Genomic DNA, 17,881 nt, shown 5'->3' on the forward strand with positions numbered 1-17,881 from the left:
ACCGTACCAACTCACTCGGGGAATAGGCTCATATCCGCCAAATAGGGAGACGTCTTGGAGAGAAACGTGATGCAAGATGACAGTATGTAGCCACTGCAGGTCACTTATTTTTCAGCATAAGAAAAAACCCTTTGGTTTGACACTTCGCACCCTAATTATGTTGCTTCAACGTCGCGCCCTCCATGCAATTTCAGATTGACAGACATCGCGAAGCGCAAAGGGTGGAGGCTGCATGGGTGAGGGTGATAGCAAGTGACCATAACTTTGCAGAGTAATTAAATCACAGTGCTGCGCACAGACAATGGTGTGGTTTCTTGATTATTTTGTAAAGCATGCGCTTAACTAGTCATTAACAGGAAAAGGTGTGTGATTTATCCTTTATCCACCCCGACTGTGCCATGCGAAGATGCATTCTGCGTCTTCAAAATTCCCCGAAGTCGGCACCGTGCTATCTGTAATCTAACTCTAAACAAACTGTAAGTTATACTGGTTAAAAGTAGGCCTATCTGAGAATGATTTTTTTCCCCGTTTTGAGGTAGATTTTGGGGAAGGTGTTTGTGAAGAAGGAATTAATCGCCTGTTCCAAATAGCCGCCTAGTCTCTAATACGCGCCGGGTCTCTTACGTGATTGAGACAAATAATCGCCCGGGCTATTATTTGGTATTTTACGGTATGACCGAAAACATTATCAGATTTTCACACAAGTCCTAAAAGTAGATAAAGAGAACCCAGTTAAACAAATGAGACAAAAATATTATACTTGGTCATTTATTTATTGAAGAAAATGATCCAATATTACATATCTGTGAGTGGCAAAAGTATGTGAACCTTTGCTTTCAGTATCTGGTGTGACCCCCTTGTGCAGCAATAACTGCAACTAAACGTTTCCGGTAACTGTTGATCAGTCCTGCACACCGGCTTGGAGGAATTTTAGCCCATTCCTCTGTACAGAACAGCTTCAACTCTGGGATGTTGGTGGGTTTCCGCACATGAACTGCTCGCTTCAGGTCCTTCCACAACGTTTCCATTGGATTAAGGTCAGGACTTTTACTTGGCCATTCCAAAACATTAACTTTATTCTTCTTTAACCATTCTTTGGTAGAATGACTTTTGTGCTCAGGGTCATTGTCTTGCTGCATTACCCACCTTCTCTTGAGATTCAGTTCATGGACAGATGTCCTGACATTTTCCTTTAGAATTCGCTGGTATAATTCAGAATTCATTGTTCCATCAATGATGGCAAGCCGTCCTGGCCCAAATACAGCAAGATGGACCCAAACCAGGATACTACCACCACCATGTTTCACAGATGGGATAAGGTTCTTATGCTGGAATGTAGTGTTTTCCTTCCTCCAAACATAACACTTCTCATTTAAACCAAAAAGTTCTATTTTGGTCTCATCCGCCCACAAAACATTTTTCCAATAGCCTTCTGGCTTGTCCACATGATCTTTAGCAAACTGCAGATGAACAGCAATGTTCTTTTTGGAGAGCAGTGGCTTTCTCCTTGCAACACTGCCATGCACACCATTGTTGTTCAGTGTTCTCCTGATGGTGGACTCATGAGCATTAACATTTGCCAATGTGAGAGAGGCCTTCAGTTGCTTAGAAGTTACCCTGGGGTCCTTTGTAACCTCACTGACTTTTACACGCCTTGCTCTTGGAGTGATCTTTGTTGGTTGACCACTCCTGGGGAGGGTAACAATGGTCTTGAATTTCCTCCATTTGTACACAATCTGTCTGACTGTGGATTGGTGGAGTCCAAACTCTTTAGAGATGGTTTTGTAACCTTTTCCAGCCTGATGAGCATCAACAATGCTTTTTCTGAGGTCCTCAGAAACCTTCTTTGTTCGTGCCATGATACACTTCCACAAACGTGTGTTGTCAAGATTAGACTTTGATAGATCCCTGTTCTTTAAATAAAACAGGGTGCCCAATCATACCTGATTGTCAACCCCCTGATTGAAAACACCTGACTCTAATTTCACCTTCAAATTAACTGCTAATCCTAGAAGTTCACATACTTTTGCCACTCACAGATATGTAATATTGGATCATTTTCCTCAATAAATAAATGACCAAGTATAATATTTTTGTCTCATTTGTTTAACTGGGTTCTCTTTATCTACTTTTAGGACTTGTGTGAAAATCTGATGACGTTTTCGGTCATATTTATGCAGAAATATAGAAAATTCTAAAGGGTTCACAAACTTTCAAGCACCAGTGTATTTCATAATTGGATTGTGCTTCTTGGACACACTTGCAGTTCAGAGTTTACCTGATTAAATGTCCTTCTTCATTACCATCCATTGTTTGTTATTAGATAAGAGTGTGATGATAAGAAATGATATGAGATGAACATGATATTGCATTTTACAGGATATAATGGAGGCGTGGTGTGTCTGTGCTCAGCTTGCTCCCACTGTGGGAAACTGTTCATTGTTTGCTGCTTCCCTCCGGTGTAATTTCTCCCTATATCATTCCATCAGTCCATTCCTGCTCCGCTTGATTGTTCAGACAAAACATATGGGAGATAATAGGGGGTGGCTTTTCTTCTGAACTGACTGGTCATCCACTTCGGACACTCAATGAGCCATGAAACTATTTCCTTATGCACATACACACACCAGTACACATCGCAGTGCCCTTATTTTGCTGTTTATGTATTGGTCAGATCTTCTTAGCCAAACTCATACGTCTCAGAATGTTCAAAGTTGTGGATGCATTCTGAGCACTAACTCATAATGAATATCAATGCAAATATTTTTACTGTAAAGAAAAATAAAAGAGTAGATAAATATATAATAATTATACACACTAGAAGCCTTGATTTGTGTCGGAGATGCTCAACTTGTACACGCTAGCACAAAATGAGCCATAAAGCTATTTTCCTGTTACACACAAACAAACACACTGAGGTGGGACATGTTGATGTTCATTCTGCAGGTCTTTGTCTCATGTTGATGTTTTGGGTGAAATGTGTTTAGTTTGGGTTCTCTGGCATCAGGATGTTAAGGTGCGTTTGACATGATTAATCAAGATTTTTTTTTTTCTTAACAACAGTTGAGAGTCTGGATTAGTGTGAGTTACCGGTCAGCCTTATTGGGGTGGGATTAGTTTACATGGTATGGTACTATAATAATTACCAACCTGATCCAACAGTCTGAAAGTAAGCATTATTCAAGAAATGACCTTTTATAGTTGGCCCACTACGGGCAGCACGATGGTGAAAGCGGTTAGTACTTTCACCTCACAGCAAGAAGGTTCTGGGTTCAAGCCCAGCAACCAATGGGGGCCTTTCTGTGTGGAGTTTGCATGTTGTCTGCGTGGGCAGTGGCGGCTCCAGAGATTTTTCCTTAGGGTGGCAAAGGAGGGGCATAGGTTCCAAGAGGGGGGCATAGGTTGCCGATGCAGCAGTTTATGCAAATTGTAGACAGGGGTGAAAGTAACTTTTATTTCTTGCCAGTACTATTATTTTGAATCATAGTGCATGCACGCAGTGCACGCCAAAAAATACACCTAATTATTTATTATTGTGGCGGCATGGTGGTGTAGTGGTTAGCGCTGTCGCCTCACAGCAAGAAGGTCCTGGGTTCGAGCCCCGGGGCCGGCGAGGGCCTTTCTGTGTGGAGTTTGCATGTTCTCCCCGTGTCCGCGTGGGTTTCCTCCGGGTGCTCCGGTTTCCCCCACAGTCCAAAGACATGCAGGTTAGGTTAACTGGTGACTCTAAATTGAGCGTAGGTGTGAATGTGAGTGTGAATGGTTGTCTGTGTCTATGTGTCAGCCCTGTGATGACCTGGCGACTTGTCCAGGGTGTACCCCGCCTTTCGCCCGTAGTCAGCTGGGATAGGCTCCAGCTTGCCTGCGACCCTGTAGAAGGATAAAGCGGCTAGAGATAATGAGATGAGATGAGATTTATTATTGTCTAACAGGCACACACGCAGTCTCTCTCGCGCACTCCGTCATATGCACAATGCAGACATTAATGTTTCGCACGCACGCTCTTGCTCGCTTGCTCTAGATTACGGGAGATATTCTCCAATTTGTGGGTATCAGGGAGCCATTATCAATATGCGGGAGGCTCCCGGAACTTCTGGGAGACTTGGGATGTCTGCTTTGTATTTTCCCACGGGTGTGTCGGAACGTTTGAGAAAGTGTGCGTGTTCTCAGTGTGCGTGCTATGCATTGGTAGCCTAGTTACTCTGCTCGCTCCAACCAGACAATAATCTAGAATCTTTGCCCCAACTTCCACTCGATTTACAAATTCTGATCAAAGTAATTTTTAAATAGCCTATCGTGAAACATTAACACGTTTCTTTATATGCCTTTTTATTGGGGAGACTTTGCAACTAACGTTTGTCTGCTAAAACACTTTGATTACCAGCTGTGCACGTTATAGCACAAGATCTGGTTAAGCTGTATGCGCGCTGTAGCTCGCTCGTTGTTTGTCCAGCGAAACACTGCACACATAACAGAATATTGAAACATCAACATATGCTTCTGTATATGTTGTTTTTATTTGGGAGGCTTTGCAACAAACGTCTGTCTACTAAAACACTTTGGATACCAGCTGCGCACATTGGCGCAAGATGGTTAAGCAGTGGGCTACGTGCACTATCTCGCACGCTGTCTGTCGAGTGAAACACGGAAGGAATTCACTTCAGACATAATTCAGAGACAGGTCAGAACGAGTTATATGCAATGTATATTGAGTAAACGTGTTGCTTTTGGTAAATTGACATTAGCAGGTGTGTTGTTATGCTGAAAGTGCTTTTTTTTTTCAGAGACAGTATATATTTTTCAATCCGGTATGGCCAAATCTTTTAGTGGTACGCCGGACCGGCCAGGACCGGCTAACTTTCACCCCTGCACAACACACAAGTTGTTTACTTTCTAAAGCCTATCACTTTACAAAACTGTTAGCTTTCATTTTGTTGCCTAGCATACACAGAAAGTAAAACATAACTTACAGGTATAGCTACAGATCATGGGACAGATAGCTAACTAAAGCTTCTATGCTAGCGGAGCAAGACTAGCATGCTAGTCTAGTTGCTGACTGACCAATATAAAAAATATTGATAATGAACATAGCTGGGCTAAAAGAATAATTGAGTACCAAAATGCATTTAACATAGAAAGGACAAGACTGTGTTCTATCAGGTGAAAACACTTTGACCAACCTCTTTGCTCCAGCACGTTGCCTCATCAGAAGTTGAGCATTCAGAAGAATCACAACAGAAGAACGTCTCTCTCTGGGTGAAACCATTTCAAAATTCCGGGGGTGGGGTGGGGTGTGAAATAACCTAAATAACAGTAGGTAGAGATGAGATGAGGGCTTAGTATCTCTGTAGATAGATAATTGAATTTCAAAAATGTGTTTTAATAAATAATTCTTTATAAAATAGGGGGGCAACTGGGGTGGCAAGACATATTTTTTCAGTGGCAACTGCCACCTTTTGACATCCCTTAAAACCGCACCTGTGCATGGGTTTCCTCTGGGTGCTCTGGTTTCCCCCACAGTTCAAAGACATGCAGTTAGATTAACATGACCTTGGGCTGAAGTACTCAAGAGTGGCAGCGCACACATATGCAGCGGCTTTGCTCTCCTCTGATGAACTAAATTTCGTTGTACATTTGTGCAGTAACAGTAAAGGCATTCTATTGTATAGCTTCATTAGGAATAATATTGCTATTCAAATTAACCTCATAATGATGTAATAATGTAAATTGATAGACACGCCCCCTACTGATGTTACTGCTATTAACCCTTTGGTGACTGACCCCTTGAAAATGGTTCCTCCAGGAACAATGACATTTCAGTTGTCAAGACAACGGAAAAACTAAAATACAAAAACAGAAAGATACGTCACAATGCTCTTGTGCACAAAACAAAATGCTCTTGTATTTGTATTTTAGTTTTTCCGTTGTCTTGACAACTGAAATGTCATGGTTCCTGGAGGAACCATTTTCAAGGGGTCAGTCACCAAAGGGTTAAATTTCACACTTATCATTGGATATAATGTCATAATCTGAGCTATGACAGGTTAATATAGTGGTAAAGCAAGTTATTCCAGGTTATAGAATGTCAGTTCAAGTTACACAAATCATTACAGCGTGTCATTCTAAGTTACAGCATATCAGTCCAAGTTTCTTTGTACCAGTCCAAGTTTCTTCATACCATTCCAGGCTTCTGTAGTTGGTGCTCTGTGGTTTACTTCACATGAGCTCGTGTGTGTGTGTGCTGTGTATGTGAAAGAGAGTACACATGTCGCTTCAGGCTGGGCATCAAGTACCATAATTGGTACCTCATCATGTACCCATTTTATTGGTACAAGAACTTGCAGTGAAAATATCTTACACAATGCATGTCTCATGACATGTGTCACACAGTGTTCATGGGTTCTCCTTCATGAGAACCAACCAAACTTTCCTGTTTGCTAGAGTTGCATGCACAGGAAAAACGCTCCAGCAATAATCCCCATTATAGAAAAATCACATACATTTAAGATGTGGCACTAGAACTACAGTTGGAGTTATTTTAGTTGGTGTTAGCCTGCCTTAGCACTCATTCTCTTGTCTAAGCTGGCACAGAAGAGCCAGGACATTTAAGGTCATGTTTCAGCATTGTGTATTTTAGAGTGATTGATTTCTGGCTCATCACAGCACTCTCATTGCCACATGTGATTAACACGGCTGCTGTTTTTGTTGGAGAGAAGAAAAAGGGAGCTGGGAGCTGTGAGTTTGTTGATACGACATGTAGCTGGTGGGATGGTGTTCAGAAACATGGCAGCCATTTAGGCTGAGTGTGAACATGAGAGGAGGAAACAAGGAGGAGAGATAAAGTGGAAACAAAAAACAATATGCACCTGAAACATGTTGCTGGCAGGAGATTAGCAGCAGAGGAGCAGAAGCACATGCCGCATCAAGGATCAGTGCCTAACAAGTTCAACATACTGAAAGAAGGACCATCAACCTGTCACACGTCTCCTCTCACCTCACTATCCTGCAATCATGATCTCAGCTTTTACTGCCATAAACTCACCTCCACAATAAACAATGAGCTCAATTCCACAGTGCATCATAAACTCACCTCCACAAGGTGCGGTAAACTCACCTTCACATCACACTATAAACTCACCTCCACAAGGTGCGGTAAACTCACCTTCACATCACACTGTGAACTCACCTCCACAAGGTGCAGTAAACTCACCTTCACATCACATTATAAACTCACCTCCACAAGGTGCAGTAAACTCACCTTCACATCACACTGTGAACTCAGGAGGACATGTAGAGGGTACCTGATGAGCCATGGAACTGGCAACCTCCCTGTCAATATCCCAGATGATGGCTTGGACAAAAACAGTAGAAAGGGAGTATGGGTTCTTAGCCTTGACTTGAGTGTCTGAGGGCTAGATGCAGGATAGAGAATCCACCTTGGTGTTCTTGGAACCTGGTCTGAAGATCATGAAGTTAAATCTAGTGAAAAAGAGCACCCAGTGGATTTGTCGTGGATTGAGGCCTTTCACAGTTTTGACAGACTCAAGGTTTTTGTGATCCATGAAGCTTTTGAATGGATGAACCTTACCCTCTAGTCAGTGGTGCCATTCCCCCAAGGTGAGCTTGACTGGCAGGAGTTCATGATTCCTTCACAATCTGTGGGGCAGGTCATTCAGTGACTGCAGTTACCTTCTGACTAATATTATACCCCAGAAATGAGATGGGAGGAATGTGGAACTCACATTTTTCACCCTTTACTTAAAGTTGGTGCTCAAGGAGATGGCACTGCACCTGTTTGACATGGATGACATGGCTTTCCAGGACAGGAGAGTAAAGTATTATGTCATCTATGTAAGCAATCACAATTTTTCTGAGGACATCATTAGTAAGACACTGGAGCACTAAGGGGAGAAAGCAAAAGCTCATACAGCATTACACAGAATCTCAAGTTGCCAGAGGTGGTGCGAAATGCTGTGTTCCACTCTTCCCAATGGCAAATGATCACGAGGTTATATGCACTGTGTAAGTTAAGTTTTGTGAAGATTTTGGCCAAGTAAAGGTGTTCTAGAGCAGATGGAAGTAATAGTAAGGGATAGGGGTATTTTACTGAAATTTGGTTTAACCATCTATAATCTATACAAAGAAAAAACCTGCAGAAGCTGGGGAGGTGGATGGGTTGATCTATCCCTGCTAGAGAGCATCCTGTACATAATTCTCCATAGCTTGTTGTTCTGTGATGGATAATGGATAAATCTGGTTTCGAGGGGGTGTGGTTGACCAAGTCTGCAAGAAGACAATCAAGGCTGCGAGAGTAAAGAAAGATCCTGAGTGTCTTATCTGAATATTGAATGACAATGACTGGTGAGAGATAAATTGAAAAGAACTCACTGAAGGAGATTTTGAAGAGGTGTTGTCCTTCCCAGCCAAGGAGGAAGAGCTTGGGCTTGACCCACAGGTGGGGCACTGGGTCACAAAGCCCCACAGTGGGGTTCAGAGCCCCACAGTGGAAACATACCCACTCCTTTCTTGTTCTGTCTTGGTCAGCCAGGGTTAACTTGGTAAGCTGTCTGTTGCACTGGTTAGAGCGGTGGAAACTTGATATGTGGAGTGATTGTGAATGAGACCAGCCTGATAGCCAGGTCAACGAGCAAGTTAAGGGTTTCTTGATCATCCCTACAGGCCAGTTCAGTGAGCACCTCAGCGTTTAGCACCTGAAGAAACACAGCCTTAAACATCATCTCATTCCATCCACTCCCAGCCATGAGTCTACAAAATTTGAGGTCATATTCTGCTGCAGGTTTTCTCCATGGTTTAATGGTGAGCAGCTGTTCCCTGATTTCTTTCCCTTCAGGGGCATGGTCAAACACTCTGCGGAACATTTCAATGAAGCTCTCGTAAGAAGTGAGAGACTCCCATCCTCTGTCCCATACTGCCAGTGCCCACCTGAGAGCCTAATTGGTAAGCAAGTTCACGAACTAAGCAATCTTCTGAACAGTGGAGGCTGCAGTGCATTCTGGGAATTGGAATCCAAAACAGACATCTCTAATGTAATGTATTAAATATATGATATGGCCTGACAGAAGAGGATTGTGGGTAAAAGATGGTGGCTGTGTGAGAGCTGAGAGAGAGAAGATGTGCAGGTGTAAGAGTTTAAGTCCCGCCTCTCTGTCAGGAAGTGAGGAATGCAGTGTGGTCATTGGGGTTAACATACCTCCTCATGCCCACCCTCTGGTCATCACACCAAACACTCCTGATTACAGCTGCTGGCCATTTCTCAAACACACACACACACATAATTGTTTCACCTTCCTACTCTCCGATCACAGGGGAACAATTACAAACACAGATCAGTAAGTGTTTGTGTGTGTGTGTGTGTGTGTGTGTGTGTGTGCACATTACAGGAAGTATTAATTCTAATAAAACAGCATGTGTACATTAAACACTCAGAGACAAAAACATACAGGAGCTCATAAATCTCTATGATAAAGTTGGGGGGAGAAAGAGAGAGAGAGAGAGAGAGAGAGAGAGAGTGTGTTGCACAGTGTATGGCATGTTGATTGGTCCAGAAAGAGAGCAGAAGAACATCTGGCTGGTTAATTGCAGGAGAGAGGAACCGAGTTTTCTATAAAGCAGCACCACACTGAGATCAAACACACCATGCTGGGAACAAACTCAGACCGCGGGGCATACACACACACACACATACACACACACACACACACTTTAGGAACATTGCATCTTTTGCCACTACTTTAATAATAATAATAATACCCTCTGGTGAAACAAGGTTTGTGTGTGTGAGAGATCTGATTCAGGGCTGAATGTGTCTGTCATTTGCCTGTTTGGTCACCATCTAACTGCTCTTGATGCACTTCTCAAAATGTGATACGTGCCTGCTTTGATGAGGCTGATGGGGTGTTCCTTTCAAAACCTCACACACACACACACACACACACACACACTCCTCAAAGACTTAGCTGGAACACATACCACATATTGGAATTGACTTCTCATTCCCTAGTCACTGTACAGTCCACGTAAACACCATCATCAGTCCACTGTGGGCGTGTCCCAATCTACACATTCTATTCTCTATATAGTCCACATAAACAGGATCATCGGTTCACTGTGGGACTGTCCCAAACCCCACTGATTCTCCAAACTGCTATTGTACTTCCTGTTTCACACATCAGGTTCAGTTTCTACATCAGGTCCCCACCATCTGAGCCCCCAGGTGCTGTTGTAGGGAAAAGTTTCAATCAGAGCTGCCGCCTTTTCTCTGATCACAGGACATGAGCAGGCATGTCCACTTCCTCCGCTGCTGCAGTGGTAATGAGAGCTTCACTCAGAGGTTACAGAGAACTGTTTGTATTTTATTTGAACTTTTATAGTAGTTCTATCACAGAGGCGTAAGAACTTTTAGGCACGTTCCAAACTGGCTGTGTCCTAAATACTCCCATATTCTCTAAACCCTCGACTGGGGAACTATGTGTCTTATGTAGTAGACTAATACATGCACACTTGGCTACGTTTGTGTGACACTTGAGCAATCACAGATTTATCCAATGAGCATTAAGCACTTTACATTGGGGAGGAGTTCACATCAGCACTGTTTATTATAGGTGATAATAATAATGGTTGTTTAGATACAGTCATGAAAACTGTATGCATTTTTTGCTGAAACGCAATGCAGTAGAACTGGATTTCTGAGCTTTTTGAGTGTGTGTGTGTGTGTGTGTGTGTGTGTGTGTGTGTGTGTGTGTGTGTGTGTGTGTGTGAGTGAGGGTGGCCCTCGTTTCCTCTCAGTAATTGGATCTGAGAGTTGGTCAGTGAAGCTGACAGACGAAGGAAGGGAGGACTAAGTTTACACACACACACACAACGTACTGTGGGTTATCAGGGATAGACAAGTCATTGGCCTGAGATTATACCAGATTACGTCTCAATTTTTTCATTATAGCAGGTTCACTTGACTTAATTCTCAACAGAGAACAAAATAAATCTACTTCCTGTTCCATGGCCTAATGGTTAGAGAAGCAGCTTTAGGACCAAAAGTTTGCTATTTCAATTCCCTGAACCAGCAGGAATGGCTGAAGTGCTCTTGAGCAAGGCACTGAACCCCAAACTGCTGCTCTGGGTATGTTGTATATTGCTCTGGATAAGAGCATCTGTGAAATGCCTGTAATGCAATGTTCTGACTGGTCCAGCCATCCATTTTCTGTAGCCACTTATCCTGTCCCACAGGGTTGCAGGCAAGCTGGAGCCTATCCCAGCTGACTATGGGCAAGAGGTGGGGTACACCCTGGACAAGTCGCCAGGTCATCGCAGGGCTGACACATAGACACAGACAACCATTCACACTCACATTCACACCTACGCTCAATTTAGAGTCACCAGTTAACCTAACCTGCATGTCTTTGGACTGGGGGGGAAACCGGAGCACCCTGATTGGTTCATATATTTACATATTTATCTGTTTGTTAGTGTAGAGCCTAAATCTTTTCCAAACCCTGCCCCCTGCTTCATTATGCATGTGATGCAAGGTCATGGTCCAGCTGTGGAGAGGAACTATTTCAACTCAGCATAGGCAATAAAGCTTCATTTCAAAACACAATTTCCATTCACTCTCTGCTGTGATCAAACTCTATTTCACTGGCTATTCCGTCTTAGTAGTTGATGGTTGTGTCATGTCTCCTAGGTGGTGTTGGATCACATGCGGCGGAAGTGTAAATGTCATGGCACATCAGGAAGCTGCCAGCTGAAGACATGTTGGCAGGTCACCCCTGATTTCCGGCTAGTGGGCTCGCTGCTGAAGGAGCGCTTCAACGTAGCTGCACTGATCAAAACACACAACCGCAACACAGGCCAAGTGGAGCATGTACCTCAGCATCAGCACCACCACCACCATCATCACAATCATCAAAACCACCATCACCACCATCCCCCACAGCACCAGCGGCGACGCAACAATGCCAATGAGCTCGTCTACTTTGAGAAGTCTCCAGATTTCTGTGAAAAGGACATCGGGTCAGACTCAGCAGGGACACAAGGACGCATCTGCAACAAGACGAGCCAGGGCATGGACAACTGTGAGAGCCTGTGCTGTGGGCGGGGACACAACATCCTGCAGCAGACACGACGTGAACGCTGCAACTGCAAGTTTCACTGGTGCTGCTATGTTGTGTGTGAGGAGTGCAGGATAAACGAGTGGGTCAGTGTCTGCAAGTGACATCAGCTAAAACATGTATAAACAAGTAAATATATAAATGTCCGATGATGGGGAGAGACAAAAGGGCAGGACAAAGATGATGGATGAGAGATGTCAGACATTTTCCCAACGGACTGTGAGCATTCTGTTCTCTGTAGTGGAATAGAAAATAAAGAACCACTTGGTGGAATGTAAAAACTGGTGTACGCTACATGTAACTCCACCCCCTGGTGCACACCTGTTCACCCCACAATGAGTCCACTCTCAGTAGTTCTGCACTGTGTTATTTCAGAGCAAAAGTATTTTTCAATGAAATAAGTTAAGGTTACTAATGCAAAAATATTGTGAATGATCACTAGAGAGCACTCAAAAACATTGTTAACCTTTAATGCTTATCTGTAAAGATATCAGCATAGCCACAATGGAGATGAGTGGACCTCTGGTACTTACAGGATGAGGAAGAGAAAAATGCATCCACCATATTTATCCACTATGCACAGAGCCTTTGGCTTATTCCTACATGTTTATGTTTTAATGTGTGCCACAAACTTTTTGGTGATTACTGGATTTTCCAGACTGTAAATCATACCCACATGGATTCTGATACAAACAGGCACATCATTTTTCTTCTTTGGGCATTTTTATTTTTCAGAAAATTTGTACCACCCCCTAATTAATGTTGCCATGCTAATTAACAATGATTACCATGGAAACCATGAAGTTCAGTTTATAAGGAGCTTCTCCACAAAGCTAACAGTAATGTAGTGTAAATCCTGGAGCAGCACACCTACCATAAACCCTCCTCAGGTCCTTCAAGGGTTCTTTAGGGGTTCTTTAAAAACTGAAGAAGTCCCTGTGATGCCATTTTCTCAAAAGCTAACTGCCCATCCTAGCCAACAATCATATGAAGCCAGTGTGAAGCATGTACATCATTGTGCTGTTTCAAGCATAAATATTGGCACCCAGCTAAAACGCACAGTTGCATCATCCAGGATTCAAATGCTGTAGTTTATTATTGATTCTCTACTATAAACAATATGATGATACACCTGTACTCATTACATAATCAATTACCTAGCTGGTCGACATCATAGTGGCTTCATAGCCATCATAGAGGAGCTTTATAATGAGGGTAACATGATGGAAGAATGAGGCATGAATGTGACAGGAACACTTTCTCTTTTAAAAGACTATGATGATCACCGAATTATAATCTTTACTCCATGGATGAACCTCAAATCCTCGGCTCTTTAGTTGCACTGTAATCTCGTAACGATGACCTGCAGCACGACAAGCGCAAGTGGGGAAACCTATCCTAACACCAAGGGGAATTTTGCTGGCGAAAACAAACACACAGCTCCTCATGATTCATTGGACAAAAGCACTAAGTGTTTGAGTTGATCCTACATTTTGTGTCTTGGACATGAACTGCATCATCCTCAGTGGAACTGTTTGCACATTCAGAGCAGCTCTGTTCTCCACAAATGACTGACATGAAATTTTGTCTCTGCCCATAATATACATTTCTTTTCTAGGTTTTTTTTTTATTATTATTTAAAATTGTATAATGTTTTAAGTTTAAATGTATAAGTTATTTGTATTTTGTGGATAATTTAATATTTGAGAATAATAATAATAATAATAATAATAATAAACTAAGTATGAAAATGATTTGGTGAGACTTGTAGTCATTTATGGGTGGATGGTTGGACGGACAGTAAGGTAGGTGGATAAATGGAGGAGAATAGGATGGATGGATGGATGGATGGATAGATAGACAAGAAGATGGATAGTAAAATAGATGGATGGAATTAAGATTCATGGATGAATGAACAGATGTATGAATGGGCAGTAATATGGAAGCATGGATGGATGGATGGATGGACAGTAAGATGGATGGACAGTAATGCAGATGGATGGATGGATGGATGGATGGATGGATGGATGGATGGATGGATGGATGGATGGAGAGTAAAATGGATGGATAGAAGCTAACAGTTTAAGCTAGCAATTATCAAAGCCCTAATGAAAAAAACTTGACCTTGACCCCTGTCAGCTGTCCAATTATAGGCCAATATCAAACTTCCCCTTTACCTTCAAGATCCTAGAAAAAGCTGTTGCACAGCACTTATGCTGATGTCTACATAGGAATAGCATCCATGAAGTGTATCAGTCAGGATTTAGACATCACAGCACAAAGACAGCACTGGTTAAAGTAGTAAATGATCAACAGTGGTGCTTGAAAGTTTGTGAAGCCTTTAGAATTTTCTACATTTCTGCATAAATATGACCAAAAACATCATCAGATTTTCACACAAGTCCTAAAAGTAGATAAAGAGAACCTAGTTTTAAAAAATGAGATAAAATATTATAGTTGGTCATTTATTTATTGAGGAAAATTATCCAATATTACATATCTGTGAGTGGCAAAAGTATATGAACCTTTGCTTTCAGAATCTGGTGTGACCCCCTTGTGCAGCAACAACTGCGACTAAATGTTTCCGGTAACTGTTGATCAGTCCTGCACACCGGCTTGGAGGAATTTTAGCCCGTTCCTCCGTACAGAACAGCTTCAATTCTGGGATGTTGGTGGGTTTCCTCACATGAACTGCTCGCTTCAGGTCCTTCCACATTATTTCAATTGGGTTTCCCCCACAGTCCAAAGACATGCAGGTTAGGTTAACTGGTGACTCTAAATTGACCGTAGGTGTGAATGGTTGTCTGTGTCTATGTGTCAGCCCTGTGATGACCTGGTGACTTGTCCAGGGTGTACCCCGCCTTTCGCCCATAGTCAGCTGGGTTAGGCTCCAGCTTGCCTGCGACCCTGTAGAAGGATAAAGCGGCTAGAGATAATGAGATGAGATGAGGATTAAGGTCAGGACTTTGACTTGGCCATTCCAAAACATTAACTTTATTCTTCTTTAATTATTCTTTGGTAGAACGACTTGTGTGCTTAGGGTCGTTGTCTTGCTGCATGACCTACCTTCTCTTGAGATTCAGTTCATGGACAGATGTCCTGACATTTTCCTTTAGAATTTGCTGGTATAATTCATAAATCACTGTTCCATCAATGATGGCAAGCCGTCCTGGCCCAGATGCAGCAAAACAGGCCCAAACCATGATACTACCACCACCATGTTTCACAGATGGGATAAGGTTCATATGCTGGAATGCAGTGTTTTCCTTTCTCCAAACATAACACTTCTCATTTAAACCAAAAAGTTCTATTTTGGTCTCATCCATCCACAAAACATTTTTCCAATAGCCTTCTGGTTTGTCCACATGATCTTTAGCAACTGCAGATGAGCAGCAATGTTCTTTCTGGAGAGCAGTGGCTTTCTCCTTGCAACCATGCCATGCAGATCATTGTTGTTCAGTGTTCTTCTGATGGTGGACTCATGAGCATTAATATTAGCCAATGTGAGAGAGGCCTTCAGTTGCTTAGAAGTTACCCTGGGGTCCTTTGTGGCCTTGCTGACTATTACACACCTTGCTCTTGGAGTGATCTTTGTTGGTCAACCACTCCTGGGGAGGTTAACAGTGGTTTGAATTTCCTCCATTTGTACACAATCTGTCTGACTGTGGATTAGTGGAGTCCAAACTCTTTAGAGATGGTTTTGTAACCTTTTCCAGCCTGATGAGCATCAACAATGCTTTTTCTGAGGTCCTCAGAAACCTTCTTTGTTCATGCCATGATACACTTCCACAAACATGTGTTGTGAAGATTAGACTTTGATAGATCCATGTTCTTTAAATAAAACAGGGTGTCCACTCACACCTGATTGTCATCCCATTGATTGAAAACACCTGACTCTAATTTCACCTTCAAATTAACTGCTCATCCTAGAGGTTCACATACTTTTGCCACTCACAGATATGTAATTTTGGATCATTTTCCTCAATAAATAAATGACCAAGTATAATATTTTGTCTCATTTGTTTAACTGGGTTCTTTTTATCTACTTTTAGGACTTGTGTGAAAATCTGATGATGTTTTAGGTCATATTTATGCAGAAACATAGAAAATTCTAAAGGGTTCACAAACTTTCAAGCACCACTGTACTATTGGCCTCTGATCAGGGCTGTCTCCCTGATTGTATTGCTTGACCTTAGTTCAGCCTTTGACACCACTGATCATACCATTCTCCTTGATAAATGAGAAAATGTTGTGGGAGTTAAGCGAATGGCCCTCTCCTGGCTCAGGACTTATTTAACTGATCACTATCAGTTTCTATGCATACTAAGGTAAAATTTGGTGTTCCACAAAGTTCTGTCTTAGGCCCACTGCTTTGTTCTTTATATATGTTACCGCTGCGTGATATTATTAGTGAGCATGGTATTAGTTTCCACTGTTATCCTGATGACACACAGTTGTATGTTTCAGCAAAGCCAGATGAGAGACAACAGCTTAATAAAATTGACGAACGTGTGAAGTTCATTCGTTACTGGATGCTTATTAACTTCCTTCTACTTAATTCTGACAAGACAACTGTGTCTACTACACAACGTAGAGAAACTAGTTCATGCCTTTGTTGCCTCAAGGTTGGATCATTGTAATGCCTTATTGTCTGGATGTTCCAACAAGTGCATAAACAAGCCCCAATTAGTCAAAAATGCAGCAGTAAGAGTCCTTACTAGAACCAGAAGATATGACCACATCACCCCTATCTTATCCACATTGCACTGGCTCCCAATCAAATTTTGCATTGATTATAAAATACTACAACTAACCTATAAAGCACTGAATGTTTTCATGATACAGTACCTGAGTGAACTTCTGCTCTTTTATGATCTGCCATGCCTACTTAGATCAATAGTTGCAAGCTATCTGTTGATACCACAAATGGTGAAGGCAACATCAGGGGCAGAGGCTTTTCTTACAAAGCCCCACAGTTATGGAATAGTCTTCCAAGTCGTGTTTGGGACTCAGACACAGTCTCATTGTTTAAGTTTAGGCTGAAAACATATCTTTTTTGTCAAGCCTTTTGCTAATCACTTTTTTGTAGGTAAAGGAGCAGAACTGGAGGGTCCACAGGCATAGAGTGTTTTGGTAAACTGGTATGTATGGATGGTGTTGCGCACCTCCCCCCAATCTCATGCATTCACTTGGGTTTGTTGATGGTGGAGTGGCTACTGCTTTATGTTCCAGGGCTCCCTCATATCTATATTACCTTCTGGGTCTCCTTTTTAGTTATGCTGTCATAGTTAGTCTTGCCAGAGTCCATGCTTGCACTCAGTAACAATGCAGAAAATCAATGTTCAGAGTGGCATCCAAGCATGGCCACTCCAGACTATGGCTAATTACTGCTCTACTTAAGAAGAAGCCTTTATTTGTCACATGCACACTCAAGCACAGTGAACGTCATCCTCTGAATTTAACCCATCTGAAGCAGTGAACACACACATGCACACACACACACACACACACACACACACACACACACACACACACACACACACACACACACGTGAGCAATGACCACATCCAGTTGTGCTTGAAAGGTTGTGAACCCTTTAGAATTTTCTATATTTCTGCATAAATATGGCCTAAAACATCATCAGATTTCCAGAAAAGTCTTAAAAGTAGATAAAGAGAACCCAGTTAAACAAATGAGACAAAAACATATTCTACTTGGTCATTTATTTATTGAGGAAAATGATCCAATATTACAT

At 42.2% G+C, this 17,881-nt stretch overlaps 1 protein-coding gene across 1 annotated transcript in view; it reads left to right on the plus strand.

Annotated features, from left to right (window-relative positions):
* The window catches only part of wnt10a (wingless-type MMTV integration site family, member 10a), an 80,184-nt gene extending 66,359 nt beyond the window's left edge, over positions 1 to 13,825 (plus strand). Inside the window, exon 4 of the mRNA XM_060930438.1 lies at positions 11,699 to 13,825. Coding sequence (XP_060786421.1) covers positions 11,699 to 12,229 — 531 coding nt within the window. The 3' untranslated portion in view covers positions 12,230 to 13,825. The remainder of the gene's footprint in view (positions 1 to 11,698) is intronic.
* Positions 13,826 to 17,881: the final 4,056 nt, after the last annotated feature.

This window comes from Neoarius graeffei, chromosome 9 (assembly GCF_027579695.1).
Source record: "Neoarius graeffei isolate fNeoGra1 chromosome 9, fNeoGra1.pri, whole genome shotgun sequence".
Taxonomy (NCBI): Eukaryota; Metazoa; Chordata; class Actinopteri; order Siluriformes; family Ariidae; genus Neoarius; species Neoarius graeffei.